At 35.7% G+C, this 19,111-nt stretch overlaps 1 protein-coding gene across 4 annotated transcripts; it reads right to left on the minus strand.

Moving 5' to 3' along the window:
* Window positions 1–1,633: 1,633 nt before the first annotated feature.
* On the minus strand, window positions 1,634–18,881 carry LOC127542971 (transcriptional regulator ATRX-like). Of its 4 annotated transcripts, XR_007948945.1 has the most exons (9): window positions 18,776–18,881; window positions 18,299–18,351; window positions 15,777–15,820; window positions 15,377–15,483; window positions 13,465–13,578; window positions 7,865–7,971; window positions 6,690–6,754; window positions 3,114–3,221; window positions 1,634–2,487 (listed from the first exon to the last, which is right to left on the minus strand). XR_007948945.1 is itself a non-coding variant. In XM_051968924.1 (8 exons), exons 2-8 carry the CDS (start codon window positions 18,317–18,319, stop codon window positions 1,875–1,877), a joined length of 1,071 nt encoding a protein of 356 aa, XP_051824884.1. In that variant the 5' UTR covers window positions 18,320–18,351; window positions 18,776–18,877; the 3' UTR covers window positions 1,634–1,874. The 4 variants fall into 4 exon arrangements, 3 of the variants coding, with proteins under 3 accessions (XP_051824884.1, XP_051824886.1, XP_051824885.1); XM_051968924.1 differs by lacking the exon at window positions 3,114–3,221 and having other exon boundaries at window positions 18,776–18,877; XM_051968925.1 differs by lacking the exon at window positions 1,634–2,487 and having other exon boundaries at window positions 2,688–3,221; window positions 18,776–18,880.
* Between the last annotated feature and the right edge of the window lie 230 nt (window positions 18,882–19,111).

Genomic DNA, 19,111 nt, shown 5'->3' on the forward strand with positions numbered 1-19,111 from the left:
ATATTTATCTTCAACTTACTAATTTGGCTAATATAGTTAGCATTCTGGAATGGCTGATTTATAGCACTGAAAACAAGCATTTCTGCTCTAACCTTCATCTTATTTGAAAAAAATTAAAAGTTTATTTTGAATATATTTTCTAGCATATTTAGACTTACAGTGTTTAAAAAAATTTATTCCATATGATTGCCAACGACACCATTATACTCCGAGTATTCAATTAATAATGAATGTCTTACACACTTTATTTTTTTTAAATCATTTTATTTTAAAAAGCAGACTAATAAAAGCAAAAAACCAAAAAGAAATATGAGACAAAATAAAACCAAAGAGAACACTGTCATGGAGGATTCAAAATATATACAAAAAATTACCAGTTTAAGAAAGTGTATATATACACATACATATATTAGTAGAGGAAATTATATGAATAAGTGTCCATCTTTTCTTCACTTCCTTGTAAATTGTTCTTTTGTTCTCTGCTGGGAGCATTTTTCATTCTTTCCCTCCCCTTTCATTTCCCCAATTACCCTCAAGCAGGGTATAATTAGGAAAGGATATATTTACAATTATAAATTATATATTTAAAAGTGAATTTGTCAGTCAACAGTTTTATATATACAGAACAAGCATTTATCAGGAAACATGGATTTTTATTACACATAGAATATTGCCTTAATAGTAACCAGGCATGAGTCATATAGGATCTCAGTGAGTTACACGTCACAAAAGGCCTTTTTTTTTTCCTGTGGCCAAAGAATTAATATTAAAAAACACCTAACCACTGATTAAAATCCACTTTTCCTTCCCTGGGTCCTTTATTTACATTCATAAAATATTTGACCACAGAATCAGAAACTCTTAAGATTTTTTTTTTAAGGCTTAAAATTCATTTACCATCGAAGAAATCATACTTACCTCACCATTAGGATTTTCCATTGAAAAAGATCACTATATTTTCCACAGAGCTTATCTAGCAAAAAGATGTAAGATCAAAATAAATCGTTCACATCACCAGTAACTTTCCACAAAAGAAAATAAACATAAAATAATAGAAAAATTTACAAGTAAAGTCAGTTAAATGATTCAAGAGTAATTAATTCCAATAATATAAAAATCGAAAAAATGTAACAAATACTGTCTAGGAGAAACAAATAAAATGAGATTTTGAGAAAGACAGAGCACTGGGCCCAGGAATACTCTTCTTCAAGAATTCAAATCTGGGCTCAGACACTTATTAGCTGTGGAATCCTGGGCAAATCACTGAACTCTTTTAACCTCAGTTCTTCATCTGTAAAATAAGTTGGAAAAGGAAATGGAAAAGTACTGTAGTATCTCTGCCCTCTCCCCCAAGAAAAGCCAAATGGGGTCACACACAGTCAGCCACAATGGAAAAATGACTCAACTATGGTCAGATACACTAAACTCACACTGCTCATCTGTCATCCCCACAGACATCAATGTATCCTGTATCATCATCAAAGAAAATAAAAAGATGCTCTACAGAAAGAAGCTCATTTTCCAGAACTCCTCATTCTTCCTACACCTGCTGAGCTACATTAGGAAAATAATAAAGAGTGGCCCTAAAAATAGATAGGTTAGAAGTCCACCAACTCCATTAAAAAGAGAGGTATTTCAAAGTAGAAAAAACTGAAGCCTTTATTTGATCACATCTCAGGAGAACTGGGCATCTCGCCCCATCAGGGCAGACTGGCAATAACAAGAGACGGCGTACAGAAAGCAAACAGAGGTTTAAGTACCCAAACATAACAAATCTGGTCGGACAGAGCGGGTGCCCTCATATTGTAGGTGTGAACAAGGAAATCTTTCTTACTTAATCTTAACAAAGAAATCAGAAGACTTTTAGCATGTTTTTAAACATTCTCATTTTCTCTTTCTTTATTATTTTCCTCCATCTCTCTAACCAATTTAATTACTTCATTACTCAGGCAATCTTCCAAGGCCTCCTGAGCATTACGTATCTCCATGACCATATATTTCATAATTTCATATTGACATTCCCTCTCACTTGGGCTAAGTTCTGAACAATGGAATGTTTGTCGCAAATGTTTCAGAAAAGTAGCGTTTGTTTCTCTCACGTTCTCAACCAAGGCTTTTGGAATCTGTAATGTGGGAAAATTGGGTGCTATAGCATCAGAGGAAGGGTTATACACCTGATGTGTCTCTTCAGCACAACTTCCATGGCTTAATTTCTCTGAAGGGTCACATGTGTTATCAGTCTTTTCACTTACTAACTTTTTCTTTTTAGACTGCTGATCTAAGTGTGATAAACTGTCAAATACACAGTCACATATGGCAACCAAATCCAATAAAGGCTCTGGCTGACAAATGTAACAACTCCACTTAGTGTTTTTATCCATCACTTTTGCCATCTCCTTTTCCCCTAGATTGCGCCGAATGCATTTCTTACAAAAAGCATTAGGGCAGAAATCACAAATAATTAAATCTTCGCCTTCTGCACACCATCTGAAATGTAAAAAAACAAACAAACATTGAAGCATCATTCTTAGTCAACTATTTAAAGACTTTAAAAAAGTTAATCAGGAACAAAAATTTACTAATTACAGAAAATTTAATATACTTTAATATAACTAAATATATTTCAACATATATTCTTTTAAATTATTCATGTAATTATAAAAGTAGGAACTTAAATGAAACATCTTTATAATTATAAAATAATGCCCCAAATTAATTGTGACTTGGAAAGAACCAACAATTGAAAAGGATAAAACCTTTTTATCCTTAGTAAAACTACTGTAACCACTCCTGGGCCTCTCACACATGACCTTCAAAGGCAACCGAATCAACAATAGCTGATGCTTCCAGGGCTCTCAGTAAGGACTGAGAAATTGGTCAGAAAGTGGATCCTTAGCTGGCACTGGGTCCAAGACTGTTGCAATGGCCATATGGAGATCCACATTACCAGCCTAACGCAAGAACCAAGACTAGCACCGAAGGGGGAAGTTCATAGATCCAGTTAAGCAAAGAGAGCTTATGGTCTGTCAGAGATTTTGAAAAGTTCAGACTAGAAAATCAGGGATTATAACCTTTCCTTAGATCATAACACCCTAGAAAAGCAGAAAACTTACTGATGCTCAGGAACAGCTCTGAACCAACAGAACAAAAACTTCAAGCTTGGGGCAAGGCTTTCTTCATACAGGACCCAATTTTATTACAAAGGTACAACTTAAGATAGGCTGGAAAAATCAATCAGTAAACGACAAAAAAGGACATGACCATAAGAAATTACTCTGGTGACAGGGAAGATCAAAACACAAAATCAGAAAATATCAACACAATCAAAACTTCCACATTCAAGGCCATAAGGAAAAATGTGAATTAGTCTCAAACTCCGAAAGGAATCACTGAAAAATGGTTTAAAAAACGATCCCAACAGGAAAGCAAAGAGGTAGAAGAAAAGTTGGGGAAAACAATGAAAGTGATGCAAAAAAATCATGAAAGAAGTTAACATCTTGATTGCAAAAATGCATTTAGGAGAAAAAAATTTTGGAAAGCAAAATTGGGGATTACACTAAAAAAAGCTTCTTTAAAAAAAGAAAAGTTCATTGAAGAATAAAATGCATTGAAAATTGCAATGGGGCAAGTGGAACTTAATGAAAATAATGTGGTATTTCTCAATAGAAAATGAAAGTAAGTTTGTTAATTATGAAGCAGATATTTGTGAGCACCTTTGTGGCAAAGAATATGGAGCTTTAGCTTTAGTCCAGAAAATTCAAAGTAGCTACGCATCCTTGAACAAGCACTTTACCTGGCTAGTTTTTCCGTACCTCACAGGTTGTTGTAAGCTCAGGAAGAAGTCCATCTGACTCTTATCAGATATAATAATTCTATTAAAAGCATTCTGTTTAGAGAATGATTGTGAGGATGAAAATCCTTTGTCCATCCCTCAAGCCCTGTGCATCTTTAAACAACCTTTAGAGATTTTGGTTATCATATCTTTAGACAGGTCCTGGCCCTGGTGTGCCAGGTGTATTATTCCATCTAGTTCCTTGATTCCCCCCACTTTTGAGCTAACATTTCCTCTCCTCCTTGATTCTTAACCTCCTGAGTTTCTGACTTTATCCCTGAGATATCCGCAAGGTTATATTTCTTCTATCAAAGATCTGCTTATGATAAAGATCTTTGCCAGGTTTTCTTTCTGACTAAGCCCAGCAGGAGGTTCTTCTTTCTCCCTCCTTCCTTCTAATGGTGCCATAGTCCTCACTCTAACTGGTGATTCTACTGAACTCCTCTGTGAATCTAACCTACCGATCAATGGCACGCTTAGGCCTCCTGATATATTCCTCTCATGGATCCTTGCAAATTCCTTTCCAACTAGATGCTCTCCCAACTCTATTCCATATTGGCCACTTCAGGGGCCTATTTTATCTCTACTTTGTAATCTCTTCTCCTAAATGACACTTTATTTTGATAGAGAATAGCCCTTATGAATGTGTCTCATGTTTATTCTGAACCTGTTTTTGCCACCACAACCTCATCAGTGATTGTTTAACCTTGGGCAAGTCACTCTACTACTACCTATTACTTACTCTACTACTACCACCTACTACTAGTCACTACTACTAACTACTATATTTGACACTTTTGTTCTTCTCACCCCAGTGAGACACACCTACATCAGCTAAATTTTGATGGAAGATAGGTATTTTGAGAAACAAATTAACAAAGATTTCAGAGCAATGCAAATAATTTGAGATGAACTATAAATTCTAATTAAAATAAAATTTAATAAATTCATGTCCCTAATCTTGTTTTCACTGCCACAGAGCAGGTCATTGCAGCCAAGTTTATTCTTTGAAAGGGCTTCAATACCAAAAGCCCCATGATCCTTGTGCTCAGTGCCATCAATTTGGGCATTGAAAGCTAACATCTGGACCCTCCTCCAAAACCAGCCACCAGCAAGATTCTGTTACCATAGAAACCATCAGTAAGGTCCTTCCCCACCCTACCCCACCTGTGGGGCAGCCTGAGAGCTAAATAAACTCCATATCCCAGGGAGGGGATCAGGGAAACTAGACAACCCACCATTCCTGTCCCCGTCTCACACCCTAAGGCCTGAAAGCCAGCAGCAAGCAGCACCAAAATTTAGGCTGGCACAGGACCAGAGCAGAACTATCACATACAAAAATCCGAGTCAAAAAAAGAATAAAGGAAATGCGAGGAAAAAGAAAAATAAAAAAGTAGGAGGAAAAGAGTTACTTTCTAAAGATAATGAAAAGTGATTGTAGTAATAGGGAGGATTGCAGTATATTTATAAAAGGACAATGGTATCAAAGTGGTTATATTTGGAATCTCAACAAATGTAATTTGTTCTCAGATCCCTGAAAAAAATCTTGGAAGAGCTTAAAAGGTATTTTTAAAATTGTAAACAAGAAGAGAATAAGTCTAAAGGGTTAAATTGAAAGGAAATTAAGGAAGTAAATACTTATTTATTGAAAAGAAAGGAAGGCAAGAAGGACAGAGTGAAAAAATGCTAATACACTTGACTTAGATACATCCCCAAAAGAGAGACAGAAAAACCGGGATGACCAGACTGTCATCCTTCCTGAATCTGATTCCTGGTCCTTCTGATATGATGCAGCCCTTGCACACAATGAACTAGAGGCCCCAAGAGTGGTAGAAACCCCAGTACTTTTTGAGAAATCTCAGGCCAGATTTTGAGTAGCTGCTCATCATTTGGGGAAAGTCTGAACAAAGTTGTATATGAAGGTAAGGGAATATTGTTGTGATATAAAATATGGATATCAAGCTGATTTAGAAAGACCTGGAAAGATTTACAAGAACTGATGCTGAGGGAAACAACCAGAACCAGGAATGCATTGCACACAGCAACAGCATGAATATGCAACGATCAACTATGAAAGACTTGGATCTTTTCCGTGGCTCAGTGATCCAAAGTACTCCCGATAGATCTTGGAAAGTAAATGCCATCTGCATCCAGAAAAAGAACTATGGAGATTGAATGTAAATCAACACATGCTATGCTCACATCTTTTTTCAGTTTTTTTCTCTCCCATGGTTTTTCTCTTTTATTCTGATTCTTGTCTCCCAGTATGATTCATAAGACAATGTGTATTAAAAATAAATAAATTCATTTTTAAAAATTTCAGAGACAACTGAAATGACTCAACAACAAAGAATATGATTGTGTGAGTTATGCTGGAAATTCGGTATGAACTAGACTTTGTTAGTATTTCTTGTGTTATGGAAACCTTTAAGGTATAATGATGCTTTTAGCACAAAGATTTTTTGAACTTCATAAAAGGATTTAATTTTAAATGTCAGTTACAATAAATGTATAAATTTCTTCAACGTCTAAGTTCAGAGATACCCTGAAATTCACTAAAAGGAATCTGGTTAACAATGTCTGGTAAAATGACTAGCAGCTCATGAAGACCTGAATCCAAATGAAAAATGAAACCATAACAAGTTGAATGCCTCTTTCTCTTCAATGAGAAAACATCAGTAGTGATAAATTTAAAACTAGCATACCTCTCATTTTGAATATATGCTATAATCTCTGACGTTTGACAACACAATGAAGACTCACTGAGAGAATAAATAAAATGAATTATAAATAAATAAAACTATTTAAGAGATCCCCAAAAGAGTAAGGCTTTCTATTTTGGGAGCTATATTCCTACCTGCAGTGCATATGAGGTCTAATAGCATCATGGCTTATGTCATCACTCGTATATATGTAGCATCTCTAAAAAAGGAATTAACATTCAATTCTACATGTTTTAAGTCTCTTAAAACATTAATATTCACAAAGCACAAATTTTAAAATGTTTAAATCCACTAAGCATACACTACTTTTAAACCTTTAAGTGGGGTGATAACTTACAGTGAAAAAAATGAAGTATTTTGCAAAAGTAAAGAACTGCCAACAAAGTAACAACATATCATAAGGAACAAAGGAACAAAATGTCTATGAAGAATTCACTTTGTTCACTGATAAGCTGATTTAAAGAAAATTCAAAACATATTCAAAGAAAAAATGTGCAAATGGACAAATGGAAAATAAGCACCACCCAAGGAACAACTGAAAACATTATTAATACAATCAAAACCAACTTTTGTTGCACTCAAACACACTATATGATGATAGAGGCTGAAAGAGCTCAGATGAACTCCTTTCTCAAATAACTTATTCATTCTCAGAATAAATTAGTAAAACTTATCATAATAATTGAGCTTCACAGGGTTATTGTGCATCTAATGAGTTTACATGTGTATAGCCCTTTGAAATCTTAAAGGGCTAAGGAAAAGAAGCTATTATTAAAACTACTTTTATTATTTCAATAAACACTCATACCCAAAGAGGTAATTTGAAATATTCTCCTCTCACCAGAAGTAGGAACTAGTGAGAACAAAATATTACAAAAATTACATATACTGTCAAATATGAATAGGACTGAGTTTTTTTTTTAAATTAACAATGTTCTTAATAATCAAAAAGGGTGAAAATTACCTCACTATGACAGGGTCAAGACACTTGTAGCCCACTATGACTGATCTGAACAGTATGAGCTCACAGGTCAGTCACAGAGAGTCTTTATGTTTGTCTTCATGTACATTAAAAACCAAAGTTTATCTAAACTAACCCATTTATTAATCAAGTCTGATTTTGTAAGTTCAGCACTTAGTGCATCTCACATTTAAAAAGAGAACCTTCACTTTTGAAATGAATCATTATAGAATTCATATGAATAAAAAAGATGTCTTACTCTGACAGGAGAATTTGTCCTTTATTCCCAAACAAAAGGCATACTAGTTTACAGATAACAAAATCATCATTCATTTCATAACTACATACCTTACAAATAAGAACATTCAGTGCAGGATGTCTATACACTGAATCCTCATAATGGTTCACTTGTTGTCCACAAGCAGTACAACACACGATCTCAGGAAGTATTTCCTCTAAACAAATAAATTATAAACATAGTCTGTTCACAAATAAAATTTAAAACTGGATTTTTATAACTCAGTATCTTTTTTGCAATGTCCTATTTGCTTAATCAATAGGAATTTACCAAGATATATGATTCATATCATTTTACTGTTGCATACTTACGCAAAATTATGGATAAGTTTCAAAAATTTCACAAACTAACACATTTTATAACTGCAAGACATCTCATCATACATTGTCCTCAATTCATTTCTGCCTCAGTTTCCTCATCTTTAAAGAAGGCTACAAAAGGAAACAGTAAACCAGTCCAGAATTCTTGACAAGAAAGCCCCAAATGTAGTCATGAAGGGTCAGATACAACTAACATGACAAAAACTTTAAAATAACAAAAAAAGACAGTGTGGGAATAATAACCACAATGAAGGAAGAGAATGAGATGGCCCATTAGTAGGAGAAATAGAAGGCCAGCTGGGGAAGAAAAGCAAGTATAGTTAGAATGGACCTTTGCAGGACTTTAAAAATCAAAATGATGGGTTTATGTTTTTTTTGCTAGAGACTAATTAGGTAAAAAAATAACAGAGGTAAACCAATCACTAAGGAAAATTATTATAGCAACAAAGACATGGAGGACTGAATTAGAGTGCTCAATGTAGGCGTTTGCTCAATAGTTGTAAACAGATATTTGAAAAAGATTAGGACAGAAATGAGTTATCGAGTTCCTGCACTGTTAAGCTAGTTAAAAATGAAAATGAGGACACCACAAGAGAATGGTGAGGTATAAAAAAAGAGGATGGATAAGGAACTAAAGACAGGGCATAATAAGACAATTGTAATGCAACAGCAGACTCCAAAGAAAGAACATCCCACAGAAGTCATATGATTATCTTCACAGATGCAGGGAAAATACCTTTCCAAAACAAAGGACCTGATCGTTCCTATTAAAAAGCACTAGGGCATAATAATAAATGCAGTTTGTATTAAAGTGATAAGTAATATTTATTGAGAGAAAAGCATCGTAATGTCCAAGGAAAAGGCGAGACAGAAGACCATTTGCTGGTGCAGGAATGAGTGCCCTCTGACATAGATCACCGCATGTCGCCAGATTATAAGAGTTGTGAGCAATGGACAAGTGTGAAATGTGTGGCTGTGGTCCAAGCAATAATGAGAGGGAGAAAACTGCAAATGCAATTTTTTTTTACAGAGAAAATACCATGGAAAGAGAATTCTGGAAGACAGGAAAGAACAGCAGAAAATCAAATTTCCTTTGCATAGAAAAGACAGAATATTGCCTCATAGAGTAGAGGAAATAAACAAGTCAAACAATTGTTCTCAGACAATTTGAAAAGATCCCAGGAAAGACTCAGCCTCCAAGGAAGATGGGGAATGGGAGCAAATTATCTTACACAAAAGTGGAAAACAAGAAGAGCTTTTACAATGAGGAAAAATGCTTGAACCTCACTTCCGCTGGAAGTGGATCAGAGAGCATAACAGCCCGAGTTGGGTATAAGAACAAGTTTAGTTCTACGGGTAGGAAAGAGAGAAGCGAAAGAGGGTCTGTGGAGGAGGTGAGCATGAACTAAGAGGACAGGGTAAAAAAAAGGATAAAAGAGTAAATGAAGGAAAGATAATTTGAAGGGAGCTATACAGTAATCATCACTGCAAATATGAATGGAAGAAAACCAAACACAAAACATAAGTGGATTAAAAAGTAAGAAATACATTGGAAGCAAAGAGACACACACGGAGTAAAAGTAAGGCCTAGAGTTGAGGGTAGTAATTAGGATTTCTGATAAAGCAAAAGCAAAAACAAGTCTAATTAAAAGATACTAGGAAATGACTTCATTAAGTACCATAAAAATGAAATAATATCAACACTATACACATGCACCAAATGATGCAATATCTAAATTAAGAAAAAGTTAAATGAGTTATAAATGAAAAAAAAAATAACACTATACAAAGGGGGCCCTCATCTTTCCCTTTGGAGAACTAAGTTAATCAAAAGAAACAAAAGAGAAGTTAGAGATGAACAATATTTTTTAAAAGTTAGAACTCCAGAGAAAATGGAATGATAGAACTGAATGCAGGTTTACTCAGTGGTACAGGGGCTGCACAAAGCAGAACTGAATGAGTCCAGGAGAAAGGCGCGAGATGGGCAAACCAAACATGACATTGCCATAATGAGAACTAAGAGACTACGGGTCCCGGGACAGCATATGTCAAGGAACGAAAGAAATAGAATTGCAGCCAAAACTTTCATATCCAGCAAGTGAAGGATATCTCTGAACTAAGAGAAAGAATATTCCATGAGCTGCCAGGCTTTCAGGTTTTTGTTGGAAGGAGACATATAAGATCCAAGAGAAACATTCGACAAGCATCAGGGATGAATTACTAGGGGCTCAGTCAGGTGAGACTATGTGTTTCCTACGTGGAGATGTACACCCTACGTGTGTGACTGTCATTAGCAATTAGTTTGAGAGAAAGCCAGAGGCAGAGAAGAGGATGATATGATTTTGAAAAGCAAAAAAAAGGACAAGTTAAAAGGAATAACTCCATTTCACAGATGAGGGGCAAGAACAGGGAATTAGGCGAGCAGGCCTGAGGTTTCTGGAAGCCCACTCATATCAGAAAGGGGTTAATGAAAGGATGGGACATGTACATCTATAAGGGGATAAAGAAATAAGTGGGAATAGGAGGCTTTGTAGATTAGTCATAATGGAAGAAAGAGAGAGAAAAAAGATGGGGAGTGGAGAGAATAAGGGAGGGATTCTTGGGCAGTTTAAGTAGTAGCAAGGCCAGGGGGCAGGTAGTAATAAAGTAGGGGAGGTGGAAGATAAGAAATAAGAGATGCACGCAAAAATAATAAAGTAATCAGGAGCAAAACTTCTTGAAAGATTCAAAGTACAGAAATCTACATTACGTGGCAGCCATGCTAATAATGTCTTACATGTATATATGTACAAATGCATGTATATATATACATTATATATACATATATCTATACACACACACACACACACACACACACAGATATATACATACATAAATATACTTAGTGCAGCCTGCTTGACTGAATGTGCAAGGGAGGAAAGGTGGAAAAGGAAAAAGTAAAAAGTACACAACAGAGAACAAAGGAAAACCTACTAGGAAGAAGACACACACTTATGAGAATAATGTCCTTTATTATTATATAGGTTTTCTTGAAATGGAATTTTGAACCCTCCCTGACATTCTACTATGCACATGACAGTTTTTTTAATCTTCTTTTAAATATTTAAAGTTTTAAACAAAAACTTTTTTTTAAAGAAAGATTTGATATGCCTTAACATATTTAACACGTATTGGACTACCTGCCATCTAGGCGAGAGGGAGACGGGAAGGATGGAAGCCATTGGAACAGAAGCATTTGCAAGGGTCAGTGCTGAAAAATTACCCATGGGTATGTTTTGTCAATAAAAAGCTATAATAATGATAATAATAATAAAAGAAAGGTTTGGGCCAAACTACGTGTAAGAGATCAAGTCTAAAAAAATAAAACTGTAGGGAGAGATAAAAAAGAGCAAATATTTGATACAAATGAGAAACAAAAGGAAGAACTGATAAGCTGGGGGAAGGCAGATAGTGCAGGAACCTCACTGTTGTTACCAGGAAGGAAAGAAGAAGCCTTACAAGGGATAAGGAGGAGGGCAAGGTGGCGGGAAGAAGTAAAACAGCAACCAGGAGAGAGAGGGCAAATACGGTGAGGAGGAGAGTGGGGGATATTGAAAGGAGGAAAATATACAAGCATCAATTTACTCATAAGGCAGAAAGGGAGAACAGACTAAACTGCTGTTTACAACAGTTACAACAGCTTGTTGCTTTCAAGCAAAAGAAGACATGTGTATGTGTGTGTGTGTGTGTGTGTGTGTGTACATAATATCTATCATATAAAAATGAGATATGCACAGATAAATTAAAGAGTAAAAGCAGAATGTATTATATAAGAAAAAACTGGAAGGTTAATCGTGATTTTTAATATATTTAACAAAGAAAGAGAAAGAAAAAGAAAACCTCACAGATAGCATGGTCACAGAGTTTCAGACACAACTGATCAGCAAATTTAGGAGGGGGAAAAAGAAAAGGGATTAACAAAAGGGATCAACAAGAAAGGAAAGGTGAATTCTAAACAGCAGGAGCCAAAGCAAACAGAAAGAGTTTAAAAAAAAAAATGTAATCTACTTTCTAACAGGTTCAAATAAAATGCAAAGCACTTCATCCTCATTGTGGCAAGACTACTCTTAGTTCAGAATGAAGCAAGCTCCCAATGAAAAAAATTAACTTTTTTCTAATCACAACCCATCCTGAAATGATTCATGGTGACCAAAAATTGACTATATTTGCTAGGAATAAGGAGCTACAACTTTTGAGAAAGAAAGCAAAGCAATTTGATTACAGTGCTGTATGAAACATTTGGATAGAAAGGTCAGGCTGATTATTTCCTGACAGAATACAAGACTGGGCTACATCCCATTTGCTAAAATTTGCTTGCATCAAAGCAAATCAGAAGTAGGACACAAACAAGGGTTTTAGGAACATTTTAAATCTTAAAAAATAAAACTGGTACTTATTTGACTTGGAAAATTTTAAGGACGAATTTTGGGAGTAAAGGGAGAAGAATATTGAAGTATTAAACTATTCAAATAAAGGTAGATAGCAAGTTACTCCCCCTTTAGATTATGATGCTTTTTTTTTTTTTTTTTGAGAGAAAAGGATTCTGTTTTTACTTTTGTTTGCCTTCTTAGTGTCCGCATAACACCTGGTAAATAACAGGTGCTTAATAAAATAAACTGTCAATCAATTAACATTTATCAGTAGTTACCTCATTTCTTAAGTCCAATAGTTTTTATACTTCATTGATTTTCCAAAAATTTTGGCACTTGATTGCTCCCTCTTCCTGATTATTTCTTCTTTTTTGCCTGTCACACTATTTTGCCATCATTCTCTTATTCCTAATGCTCTTAGTACCTTTCCAGATGTTTCCCACCTCTCTACCATTATTTCTCCTATCTTGCTCATTGACCATTTTGTTAGGTATTTTATTCTCCATGTTCCTGTCTTACTTTTTCCTCAAAATCATGGACATGACCTGAGGCACCATCGGCAAAGGCCCCATACCTAAATGTCACCATCTCCACCCTGGCCACCAAGCCCCCACCTCCCACCCCAAAGAATAATGTTAACCTGAACACTCCTGGTTGGCTTGCAGAAAAATACCTCGCATCTTAATACCTCCAACACAGGCAGAGGAGTTGTCACTCCATTTTTATCTCCATCACAGCAAGAACATACTTTTCCTCAATTCTTTATGGTTACAGAAAGTGTTCGATTTCTTTTTCAGAGTTCTTTCCAATGACAATATTGTAGTCTCTTTATATTAGTGCATATCTTTCAATGATTTTCAACATTCTTTATACTATTTTACAAGATATCCTTTGAAAGTAATTTTAAACTACCCTACTTACCAAAATGTCTTTTGGAATGTTTAGTTTTCATTCTACTTTTGTGTCTAACTTCGGGCTCTTGGAAATCATCTTTGTCTTCCTCCTTCTTTGGTTCTGGCTGTACAATCACATTACCTACAATTTAATCACAATCATGATGCTAATTATGTGACAACACTGAATCCACCCAAATAGCAGAATTACAAAGTTTTAAAAACCACTGGATGAAATAAAATGACAAGTTTGTTCCAAGATGCTAAGGGATTTCATCACAACCTCTGACAATCTGGAAGTTTCCAAAACCAGAACTGTGATATTCAAAATGAAATTCGTGAGAAAAAACCCACAGGAGGGAGGTGGAACGGTAATATTCTATTTTTGTTCTTCTTCCCAAACTAAGATTTTAGAGGGAAAAACCATTCCAAAGATTCAGAATTTCCCAGGTCCTTTTAGAACCTTAAGCTTTATTCTCCAAGACCAGAGATTCAGAATATTCCCTGCCCTCTGGCCTAGCTTCAAAGCACTGGTAAGAAAAACAGAAAATCAAGTCTCAAGAAGCTCTCATTCTCATCAGTGACAGCACACAAAGGAGAGTGCATCTGTAAATCAGACAGTCATTTAGCTTCTGTCTGTTGTAATGTGGGAGCCAAGTGACAGTGACTGCTGGAGATCCAACATAAACCTGCAGAATGGATCTCCTCCCGTGAGAGGATGATACAAGGAGACTGAGAGGCAGTTGCTGTTCTCTGGCCACTCTCTTCTTTCCTCTGCTTCCAATTTATCTCATTCCCAGTCTGCAACACCTGTGTCAGCAAAGGATTCCCTGCAACTCCTTCAGATATGATGATTCACAGCTGTGGAGGCTCTTGGAGAATTGACCTGTCCCTTAACCTCTGTCTGCCTCAGTTTCCTAATTTGTGAAAATAGGGATAATACCAGACAGCTGATGTTGGCCTGAAATTCAAGAGGTATAGTGGGCTTTTTATACATAACTCAGGATGCCATCTGTATATACATGAAAATTAAACCCTGTACTGCAGAAGAGAATCACCAACAGAAATGAAAGGCCCCAAAGCCAAGAAGTAGATTACAATATAAATAATAAGCAAGCAAAAAATAAAAGAGACTGAAGAACAGAGAGAGATAGGAAAATGAGTCCAAGAAAAGAGGAGTATCAATTGCAGCATAGAGCTAAAAATAGGATTAGGACTGAGGTGGAGGTTAGAAGGATAACTGTTAGATTTGGCAGCTCAAGTACTTGGACACTTTGGTAAGAGCAGTTAGGTGTCTAGGTCTACAACTGAAGGAAAATAAGGCAAAACCTGAATGAACTAGAAGGCCAAAGCCTTGAGGAAAAAAGAGATGAGCAGGAAGTGAGGCGCCCCTCCCTGCTGAGGTAAGTTCAAAGCTCACCTATGTGGCTGACACACTCCAAGGTCAGTGTCTAGGTTAATAGTGGGTAGAAAATGAAGATGAATATTTAAAGCAGATCCCAAAGTCAGGACACAATCCAAGAAGTGGCAAAAAAGGTCAAAAGTTCCCCAAGATAAAAGCCAGCAGCTTTTAACTTCAAAACAAAACAAAACACCAAATTCATCTTTAAAAAACCTCCCTATTCCAAAGCCATTTCAAAAATGACTAATTATCCAGGTAGTTTAAATGAAAGGCCTATGTGTACCAAAGAGACTATTATTGTCATATAATGACATATGATTTTGAGTAATTCATGGTATTGTTTTCATACCCGTTTCCTAATCTGTACTTTCAAGGATTTAGATGAATTCTAAAATCTATTCTGGCTATGAACCTAGTTCTTCTATGATTAAAATTTTATGATAATGAAAATTAGTTTTATACAAATTAAGAGCATATTTTCTACCCATAACCAGGACTGTTAACTGTCAAAAATGTAAAGAAATATGATATAACATACCTTCTGAGATGCTTTTTGTCACAAGAACATCTGAATTTTCATCTGAATGAAATGGACTGAGAGATTCATGTACCATCTTTCCATCATCAGAGTTCATATGTTCTTTCCTAAGGAAAATTTAAAATCTATGTTTATAATTAAAACAAGTGAAAGTTTTCAGAAAACCGGCTTCCTTGGTGAGTGTTAATAAAGTTGATATGAAAATATTTCAAGCAATATATTTATTTCATACCTAACTTAGTACTAACTTGCAGCCCTTTATACCTTGCATTTTCCACAAAAATATAGGAGAAATAGTAGAAAAAAGAGACATAAAGACAGCAGTTAGATGGACAACATCCTTGACGTATTTGTACTTTTAAACTAAATCCATGTATTTTGGTCAGAAACACTAACTAACCTCTCAGGGCATGATGGCTTCAGTTCTTCAGATTGCCCACTACCCTAAAAAGAAAAACCAAATACAAGTGTCAGTGAATTCATGGTTTTTGTTTTTCAGGTGCATACAACTCTTTGTGACCCTCATGTGGGGTTCTCTTGGCAAAGGTATTGGAGTGGTTTGCCATTACTTCTCCCACTCATTCTATTATGTGAGGACACTAAAACAAACAGGGTGAAGTGAGTTATTCAGGACAATACAAAGTGTAAATTTCTGGGGTCAGATTTGAACTCGGGAAGATAAGATGTTCTGAATCCAGGCCATTCTGTACTAAGTCACCAAGCTATCCCAAGGTGTTCTTGTTCAGTCATTGTGTCAGACTGTTCATGACATCATCTAACAGATCCCTGAGTTTACTTCACTAAATTACAGAACAGACTTTCCAACTGATTTGAGATAAGCACAGGAGATAGAAAGAGACAAAAAGATGGTCCCTGTACTCAAGAAGCTGACAAGCTAATAGCAAGACAACAAGCAAATATAATAAATAAGCTATATGCTGGATAAATGGGAAAAATTCACAAAGGGAGACAATGGGATTATGAGGGACTAGGGAAGGTTCCTGAGAAGGCAGGATTTTAGTTCAGACTTAAAGGAATAAAATCAGTGGCTAGAAATGAGTAAGGCGGGCATTGCAGGGATGGGGAAAATTCAGAGAACGGCCAGAGAAAAAGGGCCTTGTTCAGAGAATGGCCAGAGAAAAAGGGCCTTGTTCAGAGAATGGCCAGGAAGCCAGTGTTACTGTATTATAGAGAGTGATGGGTTTTGAATGGCCAAGCATTTTGTGGTCGGTCTTGCCGCTGGAGTTTATTGATAAAGGGGTGGTGGGTAGGGGAGCTAAGGAATAGAAAATAACATCACTGAAACTGTGTTTTAGGAAACTCACTGTAATGACTGAAAGCTTACTAGAGTGGAGTGGGTAAAAACTTAAGTCAGGATATTTCGGTAGTCTAGGTGTGAAATTATAACAAGGGCCTGTACAAGGGGGAAACAAAGGGAGTATTTGAGAGGGATTAAAAGGTAAAATCAATGTGCTTGGACAACAACTTGGATATGGAGGGTAAGAGACAATGAGGTGAGAATGACTGCCTAGTCTGTAAGCCTGTAAGGTGAGAGTATCCTTGTCAGAAACAGGGAAGATAAAAATAATCTTATACATACTAGGCTCAAGATGTCTCCTTCACATGCAGTTCTGGATGTTTGAAAGGCAGGTGGAGGTAGAAAGTGAGGTTGCACTTTGGTCACATTATAGAATCTATTGCTAGGAAACATGTTTTTGCTGAGTGCCTGAGCTGTTCCCATTATCTGCCCTTTTCTTTTGGCCATTTCCCAGTCTCTTCCCTATTTCAACTAGACTTTGGTGCAGGGGAAGTAAATTTATTAATATAATAAGCACAAGGACCCTACACATCTCATCTAGTATTTCTTGGATCAAAGGACTTTTCAGATCTTCTCCCCTTTTCTCTCTCTTTTGTATTGTTCTTTGTTTCCTTATGAATAAATCAGCAACCATTAATTTTTAATATTACTCTGTATCCTATTCTCCCATCTAAAATAGTTTTGTCTTTGTCCATCTACAACTTACTAATTTGGCTAATATAGTTAGCATTTCTGGAATGGCTGAATTTTAGCACTGAAAACAAGCATTTCTGCTTTAACCTATGCCTTATTGGAAAAATTTTTTAAATTTTATTTTAATATATTTTCTGTCATATTCTGACCTACATTGTTTGCAATAATTTATTCCTTATAATTGTCAGGGACACCACCATACTCCTGAGTAACCGTTTTTCATTCAGTTAATAATTATTGCCATATACACTTTATTTTTTAAAAAATTATTTTGTTTTAAAAAAGACTAATAAAAAAGAAACACAGAAAAGAAATATGAAACAAAATAATACAATAGAGAACACTGTCATGTGTCCAACAGATCAGGGAGAATTCAAAATAGATCCAAAAAATTACCAGTTGAAGAAAGTGTATGTGTGTATATATGTATATATATACATATTTATATATGTACACACACATATATTAGTAGAAGAAATTATTATCTTGTCTTCACTTCCTTGTAAATTGTTCTTTTGTTCTCTGCTGGGAGCCTTTTTAATTCTTTTCCCCCTTTAACTTCCACAATCACCCTCAAGCAGGGTATAATTAGGAAAAGATATATTTACACATATAAATTATATATTTAAAAGAGAACTTATGTCAATAAACATATTAATATACACAGAACAAGCGTTTATGAGGAAACATGGATTTTTATTACACATCGTATACTCCCTTAATGGTAACTAGGCATGAGTCATATAGAATCTCAGTGGGTTACACGTCACAAAAGGCCTTTTTAAAAAAAAAATCCACTTTTCCTTCCCTGGGTCCTTTATTTAGATTCATAAAATATTTGACCACAGAAACAGAAACGGTGATTGTTTAAATGTTTAAAATTCATTTACAGCCTGACAAATCACACTTACCTCGCCATTGGGATTTTCCATCGAATAAGATCACTATTTTCCGCAGAATTTATCTAGGAAAAAGATGTAAGATCAAAATAAATCAATTCCCGTCATCAGTAACTTCAACAAAAGGAAATAAACATACAATAATAGGACGTTTTACAAGTAAAGTCAATGAAATGGTTAAAGAGCAATCGAGTCCAATAGTAAAAAACCCGAAAAATGTAACAAATCCTGTCTAGGAGCATCAAATAATGCGGCATTTTCAATTTCCAGAAAGATACTTATTGAAATAACGCTAATGGTTGAGGAAAAGGCGAAAACTAAACGAGGCCGAATCTAAGCGGGGAAAGCCCGAAAATAACGCCCGGAAAATAAAAGAAAAATTCTTCAGGAAATCATAAAGAGGCCTTATTTTTACTCATCAACTAAAGGGAATGACAATAAGTGAAAAATAAAAGTAAAAAACGCGTCTTTAAAAGCAGAAATATTTACCTCAGGAGCTGGAGCTAAGGAGACGCCAACTTACTTCGGAAGAGCTGGGACCCACCCACCGAACAACCGGAACGACCGAAGATGATTGGACAACGAGTAAGCCAATCATCGAGACCGGAGAGTCTTGAGAATAAACCGGGATTCTGGGATTGGTCGTTACCATAGAAACTGAGTTCTGCTTCCTCTTCACTCTCTTCCCCCTCCCTTGTGACTCTCTTCCTGTTCTCTCTGATTCCCTCATAATTTCCTCCCCCTTTCCGGTCTCTCATTTTCTCCTCTCCCTTTCCGGTCTCTCACTCTTTAACCCCATTTTTCCCTTTTTCCTGTTCATCCTTC

This window comes from Antechinus flavipes, chromosome X (assembly GCF_016432865.1).
Source record: "Antechinus flavipes isolate AdamAnt ecotype Samford, QLD, Australia chromosome X, AdamAnt_v2, whole genome shotgun sequence".
NCBI classification, from domain to species: Eukaryota; Metazoa; Chordata; class Mammalia; order Dasyuromorphia; family Dasyuridae; genus Antechinus; species Antechinus flavipes.

What these genes read in the sequence shown, in the direction of transcription:
- LOC127542971 (XM_051968924.1), bottom strand. Translation starts at nt 18,319, where the DNA reads ATGGAAAATCCCAATGGCGAG. An exon ending in TGGAAAATCCCAATGGCGAG is followed by an intron (nt 15,821 to 18,298) that starts GTAAGTGTGATT and finishes TTTTCTTTTTAG; the next exon opens with GGTAGTGGGCAATCTGAAGA. An exon ending in AGACCTCATATGCACTGCAG is followed by an intron (nt 2,488 to 6,689) that starts GTAGGAATATAG and finishes TTTACATTTCAG; the next exon opens with ATGGTGTGCAGAAGGCGAAG.